General features: G+C 28.0%; 1 protein-coding gene across 1 annotated transcript in view; it reads left to right on the top strand.

Moving 5' to 3' along the window:
• LOC135961798 (mucin-2) overlaps positions 1-17088 on the top strand; it is an 85242-nt gene that overhangs the window by 66025 nt on the left and 2129 nt on the right. Inside the window, exons 3-4 of the mRNA XM_065513392.1 lie at positions 2791-3003; positions 13656-17075. Coding sequence (XP_065369464.1) covers positions 2791-3003; positions 13656-17075 — 3633 coding nt within the window. The remainder of the gene's footprint in view (positions 1-2790; positions 3004-13655; positions 17076-17088) is intronic.

Here is a 17088-nt window from a genome sequence, read left to right as displayed (position 1 = left end):
GGAAATTTGAAAATGTTAAGACTTATGCAAGCAACTTAATTAAAATTATTAGTTGTGCAACTTTAACATAATGGATTTGGTTTAAATAATTGTTTAAAAAATTATATTTTTGAAAATTTTTTAAACCAAATTTTCAAAAGCTTTGAAAAACTCTATATATAGAATATTTAGCAAAAATAATGGCTTTATAAAGTATTATTGGTTAAAAATATTAACTATACCAAAAAATTCTCAGTATTTTTGGTAAAAAAAATATCTTTTTGTAGAGAGTATTTGGTGAAATATTCTATAAATATTCTCAATATAGAGTATTATTGATGAAAGATTCCCTAATTTTGGTAAAACGTTCTGTATATAGTGATATATAGAGCAGAGCTGTAAATGAATCATTCTTTCTTGATTTTAATTCATTATGAAGTAGCTAAATTTTGAATTAATTCATTGAATTGAAAAAATGAATTGTATGAAATTTGAATTAATTCAAACCAATTAGGCAGAAATGAGTTGCAATTCATTTACAATTCATTTAAATTGAATAGATTTTGAATTAATTCAATTGAATTAGAGAAAAGAATTAGCAATTCAAATGAATGAACCAAAAATGAGTTGCAATCAATCAAATTCAAGAGCTACAATTTACTTACAAAATCAATTCAAATTTGAATTCATCATTTGAATTAATTCAAAATCAATTCAATTCAAATGAATTGAATTGAAAACGAAATGCAATTAATTTTCATGATTCAAATTTCATTTAATTAATTTTTTTGTGTGAATGATTAGCGAATTAATTTAAAAATGAATGATTCATTTACAGCTCTGATATAGAGAATATTTAATATGTTGAAAATTATTCGAATTTAATTTTAATAGAATAAAAGTTCAAAATTTTTAATTATTCGAGTAATGGATTTTTTTTTTAAATTTTCTCGATTCGAATAATCAATAAAATTGTTATACATGATTAAAATGCGGAATTTGTTCAAATTTCTAGCTTTTTTTAAACATTAGTACAATACACATTTATTCAAAGTACTAGCCATTGTTAATTATGAAATTTTCCAATCCTTCTGGCAACATATGGATTCCGATTCAATAGAAGTGCTCATCTTTTAGAGCAAAGAACGAATCAAGCCAATTTCGGATACTCTGTTTCAAAGTGTAGAGTATCCCAGAGATCGCGTTCTACTTCGATTGAAACAAATAGTAGTCGAAGGGGGCAAGGTATGGCCTATAAGGTGGGTGAGGCGAAACTTTCCAACCATTTCATTCTAAATGTTTTTAACAGGTCTGGCCGCACATTCTTGGCTTCGTCGGTCAATTCTCACTTCAAGCGAATTAGTTGCGTTTGGTACAAGTACCTAGTTATGGTCTGACTAGATTTCAGCAGCTCATAATAGATAGCAACCTTTTGTTCCCACCAAATATAGAGAATTGACTTAGCGCCATGGATACCCAATAATTTCTTTTATAATATTTCCACCCAATATGCTGAAATACTTATTTCAGGCACTTTTTTGAAAAAGTACTTAAACTATAAAGTATCGGTTATTTTTACCCCCTTATTCATTCAATTTTTAATTTTATAAAAGTTTTATAAAGCAGATTTTCCATACAAAATTTGTTCCATTTCGCCTGAAATTGTTTGTAAGAAAAAAATTTTAGTACTTTTTTTAATAAAATAAAATGTATAATTAAGTTTAAGAAAGTACTTTCTGGAATACTTTTGGTACTAAAGTTGTTTTTTGCTGCTTTTTCTAAAATATCCCGAGTTTAAAAAAGTATTTTCTGTTAGTTTTTAAAAGCTATCAAATATTTTTTTCCAAAATAAATATTATCCACATCTGTAGCTTACGACATGATTTTGATAAAGTACTTTTTTAAAAAGAGTACTAAAATTGTAAAACAAAGTTTCGTTTTTTGCTACTTTTTCTAAAAAATTCTGAATTTTAAAAAGTATTTTATGATAAAATTATATTCCAAAAAGTACTTTTTGGTACTTTTTAAAAATATTTTGTTTTAAAAACTATTTTTTTTAATTTTTTATATAATTGTTTTATATAAAAGCTATTTTAGTACTAAAAAGTACTAAAATTCTAAAATAATAATTTTGGTTCATTCCTATTAAAATTATAAATGTAATTTTTGGAAACTTTTACTGTTTTCTATAAAACATTTATGGGTAAAATTAAAAGATTTGTGGTGATTATTTATAAAGCTATAAAAACAATTTTTTGAAAAGTACTTTGTGGCACTTTTTTCTTAATAAAAGTACTCTTTTTTCTACTAGAAATTAATAACATTAATTTTTTGTTATTTTTTCTAAAAGTTCCTGAATTTAAAAAAATATAAAAAGGACCAAAAACTTTTTAAAAATTACAACATTTTGTTTTAAAATCAATTTTTTTTTAAATTTTTTATATAATTGTTTTATTTTTAAGCGTTTTACTAAAAAATATTTTGAAAAGGAACTTGTTTTAAAAAAGTACTAATTCTAAAATAAAAGTTCTGGTTCACTACTATTAAAATTATAAATGTAATTTTTTGGGACAAGTACCTACTCTTTGGTACTTTTTTAAAAAAGGGTTCACAAAATTGCTAAAGTATATACTTTTTTTTAATACTTTTTTAAAAGTACAAAAATTTAAAACAGTTTTATTTAAGCTTAAAATTCTACTTTTACCTAAAAATATTAATTTAGGGATTTTAGTGATTTTTTTGTATTTCTTGTTATTAATTAGCATTTTTTTGACAATTGATAAAACATTTCTGTTTATTTCTCCCTTTCAGAACACTCGCAACAATGACTACTATGACATCTCACCCCGTCCCTTTGGCGTGCCAGGCTCAGCAACTGGTGCCGCATCCGTCAATACTTATACACGTTCCAAGTCGTTCAAGCCCAGTAGCAGTAGTTTTACACAAACCAACGGTTTTGTGCCACAACGAGTGAATGTGCCACACCAACAGACACAATTTCTGCAGCATTTCAATGAACCAACGGTAAGTTAAATTAAAAAACAATTTAACACACATTGGTTTATGATAAATGAATTTAAAAAAAAAATGTAAAATAAATAACTGCATAGACTAACTAACCTTGCCAGGAATATATAATGAAAAATGCATAATCATGCCTGTAAGGGAAATATATTTCAACAAACTAACACCCATTTTTTCCAGTTTTTTTTTTGCTGTTAATACTGAACTTAATTTTTAGTTGTCTACATATTGTAGTTTCTGGTATTTGAAACCAAAAAAAAAAATGCAAGACACTCATCAATTTGTTGTTTGAATATTACAACACGTGATAGAGGTTTTTATGTTGTTGCTGCTTTCTGTGGTATTTAAAATGTATATGATTTATTTTAGTTTGGATATTTTTTTTTTATACAATGTCACTCCCATCATAGCCCCACATTACAGGCATTCAAACATGTCTGTATTGTATTTGAAGAGCTTAAGACAATAGTTTATCTTACAAATTACCACATATCTATGGGTATTTATGTCTCTGTCTGTATGTCTGTCTCTGATGTCTCTATATATATCTTTCTAACCATGTTAACTGTGTGAAGTATTAGAAATCCATGAAATTTATATGAATTACAAATGAAGTGTAGTGCTCCAAAAAAAGAAATAAAAATTGAATTGAAACCACTAATTAAATATACCCAAACCTTAACAACAACAAAAAGCGAAAAAAAATAACGTAAGTGAACTCAAATGTGCGAATACAAATGTAGAGTAAAATGTTAATGATACCACCACCACCACTAACTACAAAAACACAATCAGTCTAAAGGTTTTTTACGTGGGAATGTTGTGTTTCATAATATTTGCAACAATTGTTTCATATTATTGTTGTTTTTTTCTTAATTTTTTTTTTTTGCAAAAATTTATGTTTTTGTTTTCTTAAGAATTTTGTAATGTTTTGTTGTTGGCAAAACATATATTGAAATTTTTTTTTAATTTAATATAAATTCATTAATAATTTATTGCAAAATTTTGGTAAAAAAAATAATTGCAAAACCTGGTTGTAGTTTTTTAATAAATTGATTACAACTTCAATAATTCATGTAGTAATACATATTAATAAAAGTATTTTAAAAGCATAAACAAGTTTTTTTTAAATTAATATGTTTTTTAAAATAAATAAAATAAAGTACAAACAACAGTTGGGTGAGAAAAAAAAGGAATCTAATTCAAAATAACTCCTTGTAATAACACTTTGATCAGTTCAATAGAGATATTCAGAAAGTTGGGTTAAAATGTTTATTTTTACATAAAATTTAGATGTAATTTTACATATTTTACCTTATTGTTTACATGTGTAAAAAGTTTAAAATTTGTCTAATGAACGCCATTATTTAATTTTATTATTTTTTAGCTAATTCGCCATATTTTTTAGTTATTTACATATTTTACATTATTTACCGTATTGTTTACACATGTAAAATATTAAGTGTATTCATTTCAAAAAAATGGGAAAATAACACTCTGATTTTTTTTACACTTTTACACAACAAAAACATGAACAAAATTCCATCAAAAAAATAAAAATTTTTTCTGAATTTTTATACCCTACACCATTATAGTGGGGAGGGTATTATGCGTTTGTGCAGATGTTTGTAACGCCCAAAAATATTAGTCTAGCACCCACCTTAAAGTACACCGATCGACTTAGAATCACTTTCTGAGTCGATTAAACGATGTCGGTCCGTCTGGTTGGCTGGCTGGCTGTCATTGTAAACCTTGTGCGCAGAGTACAGATCACAATTTCGATCAAATTTGGTACGTATTACTTTTTCGGCCTAAGGACCAAGCCTATTGAAACTGGCTGAAATCGGTCCATTATTTCACATAGCCCCCATACAAATGTCCTTCCGAAATTGGACTTTTTCGGTCATAAATGTTTAATTTATAAATGTATATCAACAGATTGCACTCCAAATAAGTTTTATGTATACAAAATTCATGTCACCAAATTTTGTTACGATCGGTCCATAATTAGTCATAGCTCCCATATAGACCCGCTTCCGAAAATCACTTTAACGTGCATAAATCGCTTAAAAATGTTGGTATACTCACAAAATTCAACATAGTAAACTTTAATATAGACATAAATCACACGACCTAATTTCATGGTGATCGGTCCATAATTGGTCATAGCCCCCATATAAGGTCCACTTCCGAAAATCACTCAAAAATATAAATTATTGAAATTTTAAAAGAAAAATGTTTTTGCTCTTTTACTTAGTGTAGGGTATTATATGGTCGGGCTTGACCGACCATACTTTCTTACTTGTTTTTTCTTGTTTTTGTTTGTGTAAAAGTGTAAAAAGTCAGAGTTTAATTTTCCATTTTTTAAATGAATACCCTCATTATTTACTTGCATAATAAATGTAAAAATGTTTGAATTTGAATGCCTTCATTTCTTTTTATTATTTTATCGCTAATTTACTTCGTTTTTAAATTGTTTACGTGTGTAAACAAGTAAAAAATTTAAAAACACACTAAATTAGCAATGAAAAGTAATGAAGGCTTTCAAATTCGAAAAATTTTACATTTTATCGCTAATTTACTTCATTTTTAGATTATTTACTTATTACCATTTAGTTTACACATGTAAAGAATTTAAAATGTTTCTATTTTGAACGTCTTCTTTCCATTTTTTAAATTTTCTATATAATTTACCTAGTATTGCAATTATTTACAACTACTTTACATATTTTACCTTATTGTTTACATGTGCTAAACATTTTAAATTTACCTTTATTTATTATTATCAATATTTACGCTAATTTACCCCGTTTTTTTTAATTATTTACATTATTTACCTTTTAGTTTACACCAGTAAAATATATTAATTTTAACTATATTGAATGTGTTCATTTCATCAAATTATTTTTGACCATAATTTACATTTCATTTAATTATTTACAACATATATTTTATATATTTTACCTTAGTGTAAATCATTTTAAAATTAGCTTTTTTGAACTCCACTATTTTACGATTTTTCAATAACTGACCTTGTAATTCAATTATTTACACTTACTTTACATACCTTATTGGTTACATGTGTAATATATTTAAAATGTATCTATTTTGAACGGCTTTACTAGGTTGTAATAGTTTTATTCTTTATTTGAACAGTTTTTAATTATTTTTATATTTTACATTATTTACCATTTTGTTTACATATGTAAACAATTAAAATGTCTGTATTTTTTATATTGTTTAATTACTCTTGATAATTTACCCCGTATTTTAATTATTTACACTTATTTTACATTTTTACCTTTTTGTTTACATGTGTAAAAAAATTAAAAAATTTTCTTTTTTGAACGCCCTTTTTGCATTGGTTTATTTCTTCGATTATTGACCTAGCATTTTAATTATTTACATATATTTCAAATTGTTTTCCTTTTTGTTTACACGTGTAAAAGTTATTTTTAGTTTTGAATTTCATTTTCTATTATTTTATTTTTCTGTGTAATTTACTTCGTATTTCAATTATTTACACATACTTAAATTTGGAACTTTATTGTTTACATGTGTAAAATTTGTTGCTTTTTTAAACGCTCTTTCATTTTTTTATTCTCTCGATTATTTCAATATTTACACCTAATTTCAATTGTTTACCTTATTGTTTACACTTATTAGAAATATTTGGAATGTCTATCTTCCATTCATTTCTTTTCATTATTTTTTTTTTCGATAATATTGTGCTCAGTTTAATTATTAACATATTTTACATTATTTACCTTGTGGTTTACACATGTAAAACAATTAAAAATGTATTAAATTTGAAGACTTTCATTTACTTGTAGTAATTTCTCTTTAAATAGTCCAATTATTGAATTATTTACATATTTTACACAATTGTTTACATGTGTAAAAAACCTAAACATTTTAAAGATTGAATACTTTGCTTTATTTTATAATTTGTTAAAAAAATAGCTCCATTTTTAAATTATTTACACATATTTTACATTTATATCATTATTTTTTACATGTGTAAACAATTTAAGATTTAGCTATTCCGTTAGCCTTAAATTTATTGTTTTATGTTTTTGATAACTTCCTTTATTTTTGTATTTTTTACATAGTAAAAAAGTTTTTAAATTATTGTTTACATATGTAAAATTAAGGTATAATTTATATATTTTTAACCACTTAATTTTGCTATTTTAATATTCATTAATTGGCCCTGTTTTTTAATTATTTACATATTTTACATTTTTGTTTACATGTGTAAATAATGAAAAATCAAATTTGAATTAATTTATTTTATTTCGTATCTTTTTTTATAATTTTTCTGGTTTTGTTTAATATATTTTTAACATATTTTACATTTTTACCTTATTGTTTACATGAGTCAAAGAGTAGAAAATATCTGATTTGAACGTTACATTGCATTGTATTGTTTTGTGATATTCGATAATTAATTTCGTTTTTAATAATTTACATAGTTTACCTTATTCATTACATGTGTAAATAATGTAAAATGTTTTCATTTCATTGTATACATTTTTTGGCAATTTACTACAATTTGTCATTATTTACATATTTTACATTATTGTTTACATGTGTAAACATTACTTGAGATTTTTCTATTATGAGTTTTAATAACAATTGTGAATAAACTAAATATCTGCCATAATAATTTAATTGTTTACCCCTGTAAACAATTCAATTTACATGACGTTGTTTACTTTTTTTAAATTTTTTCAGTGGTATAATTGTGTAAACCGAATAATTTTGAATTTCAGTAATAATTTAAACAATTTTATTCCATTTTTAATTGTTTACCCTTGTCTCCAATCCAATCTCTTTTAGATACCTCTCCTTTCTGGCTTATTTTATATATTTTTATAAATATTTACCTTATTTCCATTATTCATATATTTTCCATTATTGTTTACATATGTAAAAATTAAGTAAAGTTCTGGGATTTAAAATTGAATTGATATTTTTAAATATTAAAAATAATTCGCTGCATAGTTTTATTATTTACTTGTGTAAACAATTAAATTTCTCTTAGAATTCTTAAAATTTCATGAACTTTGTTTTTGATTTAAGTATTTTACTTATTTTACATTATTTACTTCAATGTTTACATTTGTTAAAGTTATGTTTAACTAAATTAATTTTAAATTCTGTTAAAAGTTTTTAAGACTTTTATTACCACATAGTAGATTTTTAATTGTTTACCCGAGTAAACAACACAATTTCATTTAGATCACTTTAGCTTATTATTACAAATTTTAGATTGTTTGCTCCAATTTCTTATTATTAACATATTTAACATTACTCACATAGCAATTATACAATCTTGATATAATTTATATTCAATTAAAACTTTGTAATTTTTTTATTTATCAATTATTAACTCGTGCATACAATTAAATTTCTCTCTAACTTTTGAAAATTTTTAGACTTTTTCTTTTGCTATTTTTTGCTTAAATATTTGCACTTGTAGAAATTGTTTAAAACTAAATAATTTTGTATTTTTTTAATACCCTTCACCATGATTATTGTCAAGTGTATATAAAAGTTTTATTATTCCGTTTTGTAATATCCATATTTTTCCTATGCGATCTCATTAATTATATATATTCTGGATGATTATAGACAGATATTCCCATGTCTGCATGACCTTCTGTCTGTTGAAATCAACTATCCGAAGCTCCCAAATAATTTATACACTCACAAAAAAGTGCATAACAAAATAAGCATTGACTACACTCTAGATTACTTAGAGACACTTAAGTGACAATTGTCTTCTGCACTACTAAGAGCAAATACGGGTCAAATGACCTAAAATATATAAATTGGAGTCAGCTAAGTGATCAGACATTAGTGACTGATCACTTGGCAACCTCACCAAAAAAGAAATTTATATATTTTCCTATTCAATATTGATTTTCTTATACCCTCCTTTAATTGGAAATATTTTTTATAACCTTTACTATAATTTCTCTCACCACTATTGTTGTGATTTACAAACTTTAATGTAACCGACCAAATGTGTATTGAACGCCTTTATTTTATTGCGCTTTAGTGGACTATGAAGAAAAAGTAATAAACCAAATATTTAGTTCGTTGTTAACAACATTAACTTCTGAGTATTTGTTTAGTTATAGATTTAATTTTTGTTTTGTTTTTGTTTAATGTTGTTAGTGGTTTTAGGGGGCCTCTTTGCTACTTGGTGCTCCAATTTTTCAGCTAAAAAGTGATTTTTTTTCCAACAGACTAAGTCTGGTTTGAGGTGTTTGTAGGATTTTGGTTTGGTTTACTTTTTTTTCTTTTCAAAAAAAAAAACTAACATTTCTTGTTCAGTTCAGTTTTAATTTCATGTTGGTTGCTATATATTTCTGGTTAATGTTGTAGTTGTTTATTTTTATTTTTATTTTTTTTATAATTTTAACCATGATGCTTTAACGCTCTTGTTATGCAATTTTGATAGTTTTGTGGCGTTTAAAAGCGTTTTGGTCAAATATTCGTTGTTTACTTTCATTTTCTTAGATTGATACAATTTATGTTGGGTTTGAAAGCTAAATTATAAAAATAAATGATTTGTTCAAAATTGTATTTCATATTTTGCTTTGATTTTGGTTTTATTATTATTAATGAATTGTTTGTGTATTGATTTCTATAAATTTTATGTAGTGCAGTTGTGGGAGCAGACTACCACTCAGCATGTTGTAAATCTAAGAGTATCTAGCCTGAGGCAGGTGTATTGTAGCTAAAGTTTGTAACATATTTCTTGTATTTGTGTAATGGAATTGGAATTTAATGAGAAATTGTTAAACAATTGCAGTTATTATTGAGTTTAATCCCAAAAAAGGGCTTGATATTGTTTATTAATACAACAATATAGGTAATTGGGGAGATTGTTATTGGGTGAAATAGTTGTGTTTTTTTTAATGTTGCTTATAATTAGTCTGATTTTAAGTAAAATTGGGTTAATGTTTACTTGAAGTAAAGCTAAATTATTGATAAATTGGCAATTGTTAATAAGTTATAGAGAAACTGGTTAAATAGTAATATTTTTTAATTGTTTACACACGTAAACAATTCAATATATTGTAGAATACTTCTTTTTCAGCCATATTTTTATTATTACATATTTTACATTATTGTTTACATGTGTAAAATGAATGTAAATTTTATGTATTTTTAGTTTCTATAACAATTATGAATGTAAATATTATTTAACAGCAGTTGTAAAATTTTTTACACATGTAAACAATTGAAAGTAATTTAGAGAACTTTAAAATTTTTTGCTAATAAATAATTTAGTTTTTGTTTCAGTTTTCATTGTTTACTTCGTTCTTTACATTTTCTACATAATTGTTTAAACATGTAAAAATTTAGTAAAACTCTTTTTTTCAATTGATCATTTATTATAACTTTTTAATATTTTTACCTCGTTTTCTACATTATTTACATTTTTTACATAATTGTTTGCACATGTAAAAATTCAACAGAATTCAGTTATTTTCTATTGATCATTTATTTAAACTTTTTTGAGTTTTTGCCTAGTTTTCTACATTATTTACATTGCTGTTTACACATGTAAACAATTCAATTTTCTCCTTAATTTCATTAGATTTAACCTTTTTTAATATTCTTTAGATTATTTACCAGACTTTTTCATTAATCACATATTTTACATGATTTTTTACACACGTAAAATTTACATACATAAATTTGTTATATTTTAAATTTCAATATAAACCTATAATTATTATTTTGCGTGATTTGTTTTCATTGTTTACTCATGTAAATGTGTGCCAAATTATTTTTTGGCATAATTTACCTCGTTTTTACATTATTTACACATTTTACATGATTGTTTACAAAGTAAAGTTTATGTAAATTTTATCTATTTGGTGTTTTTATTTATTTTTATTTAGCGAAAGTTATATAATTCTTTACACGTGTAAACAAATAAAGGTAATTTAAAGATCCTTATTTATTTAAATTTTTTGTGCTAATAAATAATTTATATTTTATTACTTGTTTTCTATTTTTACTTCGTTGTTTACATTTTCGACATAATTGTTTACACATGTAAAAATTTAGCAACGCTCAGTTATTTTCAATTTATCATTTATTATAACTATTTTTTAAATAGTTACCTCGTTTTCTACATTATTTACATTTTTTACATAATTGTTTACATATGTAAACAATTAAATTTTCTCCTTAATTTCATTAGATTTAACCTTTTTTAATATTCTTTAGATTATTTACCAGACTTTTTCATTAATTACGTATTTTACATGATTGTTTACACACTTAAAATTTACTTAAATTTTTTTTATATTTTGAGTTTCTATATAAAGTCTGAAGGTAATTAATATTTTGGGTAATGTTTTTAATTGTTTACCCATGTAAATGTATATTTTATTAATTTTTGGCATAATTTACCTAGTATTTATCTTATTTACATATTGTACATGATTGTTACTTGTGTAAAATTCATGTAAATTTTATTTATTTTAAATTAAATTTTTTGTGTTAATTAATAATTTATATTTTTCTTACTTGCTTTCTTTGTTTACTACGTTGTTTACATTTTCTACATAATTGTTTACACATGTAAAAATTCAGTTAAACTCAGTTATTTTCAATTTATCATTTATTATAACTTTTTTTATATTTTTACCTAGTTTTCTACATTATTTACATTTTTTACACAATTGTTTACATATGTAAACAATTCAATTTTCTCCTTAAATTCTCTAGATTAAACCTTTTTTAATACATATTCTATAGATTATTTACCAGGTCTTTTCATTAATTACATAATTTACATGATTGTTTACACACGTAACATTTACATAAATTTTTTATATTTTCTGTATCTATATAAAGTATGAATGTAATTATTATTTTGCAAGATTTTTTCATTGTTTGTTTGTTTGACATAAATTACCTCGTTTTTACATTATTTACATATTTAACATGATTGTTTACACAAGTAAAGTTCATGTAAATTGTATTTATTTTTGGTTTCTTTATCAATTATGAATTTAAACATTATTTAGCGAAAGTTCTATAATTCTTTACACGTGTAAACAATTGAAGGTGATCTTTATTTGTTTACACATGTAAAATTCAGTTAAACTCAGTTATTTTCAATTGATCATTTATTATAACTTTTTTTTATAATTTTACCTAGTTTTCAACATTATTTACATTTTTTACATAGCTGTTTACACTTGTAAACAATTCAATTTTCTACTTAAATTCTCTAGATTTAAAATTTTTTAATATTCTTTAGACTATTTACCAGACTTTTTCTATGATTACATATTTTACATGATTTTTTACACACGTAAAATTTACATACATTTTTTATATTTTAAGTTTCTATATAAATTTGATTGTAAATTTTATTTTGCGTGATTTTTTTTCATTGTTTACTCATGTAAATGTTTATTTTATAATTTTTTGGCATAATTTACCTCATTTTTATATTATTTACATATTTTAAATGATTGTTTACACAAGTAAAGTTCATGTAAATTTTATCCATTTTGAATTTTTATAAAAGTTATGAATGTAAATATAATTTTTCTTGATTTTTTTAAATTGTTTACACATGTAAACAATTAATTTTCTTCTAAATTTGTTTGATTTCATACTTATTATATCCTTCACCATCGTGAGAAGGGTATACATAAGTTTGCCATTCCGTTTGCAATTTCCACAGTATAATTTTCTATAAAGTATATATATTCTGGATCCTTATAGATAGCGGAGTCGATTAAGCCATGTCCGTCTGTCTGTCTGTTGAAATCAACTTTCCGAAGCCCCCAAATAACTTACATACACGATTCATACATCAATATCTCCGGAATTCTTCCGGCTCGGTTGCTATTTAAAATCGAGAAAATCGGTCGACAAATGGCTGAGATATAAGAAAAAACCAGGACAACCTCGATTTTTGACCTATATCTGGATTACTAAGTCATTAATATAGACAATATGGATATCTAATGATAGATATTTCAAAGACCTTTGCAACGACGTATATAAGACATTGTAAGTCGGACCTACAATGGGTCAAAATCGGAAAAAAATTTTAACCCGAATTTTTTTTTTTTCAACAAATGTTTTTTTTCGCTAAATATTAAAAAAAAAATATTTTTAAATTTAAAAAAAAAAATTTAAATTAAAAAAAAACAATTCGAAAAAAGTTTTTTCCAAAAAATTAAAAAAACTACTTTGGTAGAACAAAATTTTGTTTACCTAAAAATATTTTAAATTTTAATTTTGAAGTATAATTGGTGAAGTTCTCTCTTACTTGTTTTTATAATGATTTCATTATAAACCTTAATTTTTTCTTATTTACCTATATTACACATTGTTTACACATGCAACAATCGTGTATTTTTTTCTTCTTGGACCACCACTTAGATGATGACCCTTACTCATGCAAAGCATTGTGTTAGAACTAAGAAAAATAGGTTATGGGAGGGAGGAAAGAGGCACAAAATGTTTCAAAATAAAAGAAATCCCGCTTTTTAAGTCATATACCTAAAAATTATTAAAAACTTTTACTGTTTTAATTATTTACCCCAAAAAAATCATATTTTCACTAAATACCCTTACTCTCCTTCTCTTCTTTACAGGTGGATAAACCCGCAACCTCAAACCGTTTGTCGGCCTCAACCGGCTTTGGCAATTCCGTGGCTAGACCTTTTGGCAATGGTGGTGGTTTCTCGCCCAGTTCCAATCGTAATCGCCCTGCAGCCAATAGCTACACAAACTTGGATGCTCCCGTAGGACCACAAACACAACAACAACAGGTTCCCTTCCGTAACACCAGAAATCGTTTTCAACCCAGTTCAGCCACCACAACTACAACCTCCACTTCAACTACCGAATATCCAAGCACCAGTCGCCGGTACAATCGTTTTGGCGGCAGATCACAAAATCTATCCTCAGGAGGTTTTAGACCAGCAACACAAACCACCACACAGTCCAATAATCCCGAACTAAGTAGACTCACTGTGAAAACCAACAATCGCCGTCCCGCCTTCATCAGTCGTGAGGTAAATGAGCCTATACAACAAAATAAACCTCTAAAGAACTATCAGGTTAAACAAGGCAGAGTGAAATTACCTCTCAAAGATAAATTGCTAAAGCAACAGGTTTCCGCTTCCTCTACACCTTTTAGGCCACAATTGCCTTTTGTTACACAAAAAGAAAGTGGAGGTTTGAGTGATGAATATGAGGAAACCCACGAACAGTTGGATAATAAACTAAACCGAGCTCAAGTAAAGGAGCCAGTTTTAGAAAAACTGCAACTGCAAGAGGCAGAAGTGAAACCCACAGCTATAGATAGCTTAGCCAAGTCAACAGAAATTTCTGCCACCACCTTTAAAGTGCCAACAAATTCAAAAGAACACCAAGAGGAAGTAGTGGCTCAGAATTCCGCCAATGCTTCGCAAAGTGAAGAAACTCAAAAATCCGAAGACAACGATGAAGAAGGTGGTGAAAATTATTCCGATGAATATTCCCAAGAAGAACATCAAGATACAGAAAGTGGTAGCAAAGAAACCAATACCCAGCACTCTCTAGAGGATGTGGCTCATACCACTGAAAAGCCTCTGCAACAGGATGAAGAATATCATGAGGATGAGGAGCATGAAGAAGGTTTGAAAGCCACCGTTATGCCAGTAACAGAACCTACTACTACCACTAACAAGCAAGAGGAGCCTCAAGTGATAACCACTACTGAATCACAGGCTGAAGCTGAAACAGATAAAATAACAGCCACAGTTTTAATGACCACCACTGAGTCTTCGGGTGAAAAGGATGAACATCAGCATGATGAAGAGTCTAGTGCGGATTATGATGAAGAGGACTATGAGGAAGAAAGTGGGGATGAGGAGAGTGGTGATGATGAGGAAGATGAGGAGGAGCATGAGGAGGAACATGAAGGTTCAGCTCATAGTTCGGAACATATTGATGATTCCTTTACCACCACTTCTACCACGACCTTAGAACCCAGTCCCTTGATCTTAGATAGAGAAGTTATTTCGGTGGTCACCACCAAGAGTGTGGTTAATGGTTCCACCGCCTTTCCCTCGCCCGTTACCCCACGTTCTACAACACTGTCCATGGAAGAAGAAGCCATATTTACCGAACACAAAGTTTCACCAGCTTCTGATGAGGCCTCGGAGGAAATTGAGGGGCCTACAACACCCACTCCTAAAGCCATCAGTGAAGAAGGTTTGATTAATACCACTGAGGGCTATATAGTGGTAGCTTCTATACAGACTAGCAGAAGTATAAATGGAGCTCGCTTTTTACCCTTCCCGGCCATACAACAAGATGAATCCAAGAAGTCGTTATCCGAATTGGAACACAATGCCAAAGCCAAGGCCAATAAAAACAAACAAGACTCAGCTTCGGAACAAACCAATGAAAGTAGTGAAATGGAGGAGAATACTACAGCACAAACAGAATCGACTACTGAAAACACTACCTCCTCACAGGTCTCCTCCTCCACCGAGAGCATCATAGACAAATTGGATAGGGTACAATCAGAGTTATCCAGTGGCTTATTGGCTGGCAAATATCCCATAATCAGTCAAATGGGAGTTTCAACACCCTCCACCACTTCCACATCCGGCAATAGATTTGCTCCCAATATACGCAAGTTCCAGCACAAGACAACACCAGCTCCCAAGGTAAGGGTACACAATTTCGATGCAACACCAGCTCCCAAAGTCAAAGTACATCATATCGATGAAACCGAAATGGATGAATTGGCCAGTTTACTGCCTGATGGCTTTAAAAGAACCTCGTATAAGAATCGTAAGATAACTACGACCACCAAGAAACCCGAGCAAGAGGTGCATGAATTCAAAAAACCCCTAAGAAATTCCACCATAGGCAGATCCTTTAAAAACACCCCACAAGCACAAGATGTTTCTTTGGCTGGTTTATTGCCCAAGGGCTATAAACCGCCAGCGTCCACCGAAAGTCCCAAAAACGATTTACACAGTATTCTAAGCAAAATCAAGTTTGATGATAACCTCGATAAATTGCTGCCCAAAGATTATAAAGACAAGGCTACCACAGCCAAACCTGCGGTTACTTTGGTAGATGATATATCCAAATTTTTACCACCAGGTTATAAAATAACCACACCCACCACGCCCACTAACAAGGAGGAGCAGGAGGACAATAACAAGAAATCCGAAGAGAATAAGCAATCATTGGCTGGGGTTACAGCTGCAGAACCAGATGATATAACCAAATTCCTGCCTCATGGTTATAAGTTAAGGACAACCAGAAAACCTTTGCCTAAATTGGAACCAGAGGCTATAGATATCTCCCAGCTCTTGCCTAAGGGTTATAAGCCTTCCGATGATAAGGAAAAAGATCCAGTGGATATTTTAAAGAAAATTGAATTTAAAGAAGTGGCTTCTTTGTTGCCTCCTGGTTTCAAGCTTGATAGCTCGGAAGATGAAAAACCCAAACATCCGGCGTCAACTTCTACCAGCACTACCTCAACTACTACACAAAAGCCGGCTGAGGAAGCTAATAGCAATTCTTCGGCTGCCGCTGGCTCAGGCTTCAAAGTGGTCTTCCCTAAGGGTATACACAAACGTTTGGGAGCTCAACGCTTAACTACACCCAGATCCCAAATTGATTCGGGAGAGAATATGGGGGGCTTTGGAGGCTCACCAGCAGTAGTTGTGAGAAAAGGTCCTCCTACTAGAGCCACCACAGAATTTACCGGCTGGCCTACACCCTCCACCACACCCATATCCATAGAAAAGTTATTGGAACAAGCCAAGGCAGCCACCATTAACTTTGAAGATTTACTGTTATCCTCCACCTCTACAACTACTACAACCACTACCACCACAACAACCACCACTACCACACCCAAGCCCACTAAACCTGGCTTCTGTACAGCTGATTGTGATTTGGCAGCCACCATTAAGATTATAGATGGAGTATCCTGGAAGCCAGAGTTATTGGATCATAATACAGATGAATGGAAGAATTTGGCAAGGGAAGTAGAGGCACAAGTAAGTTGATCTG

The sequence above is a fragment of the Calliphora vicina genome, chromosome 5, assembly GCF_958450345.1.
Source record: "Calliphora vicina chromosome 5, idCalVici1.1, whole genome shotgun sequence".
Lineage (NCBI taxonomy): Eukaryota > Metazoa > Arthropoda > Insecta > Diptera > Calliphoridae > Calliphora > Calliphora vicina.
The sequence above is the reverse complement of the archived record's forward strand: the minus strand, read 5'-3'. Positions and strand labels throughout refer to the sequence as shown.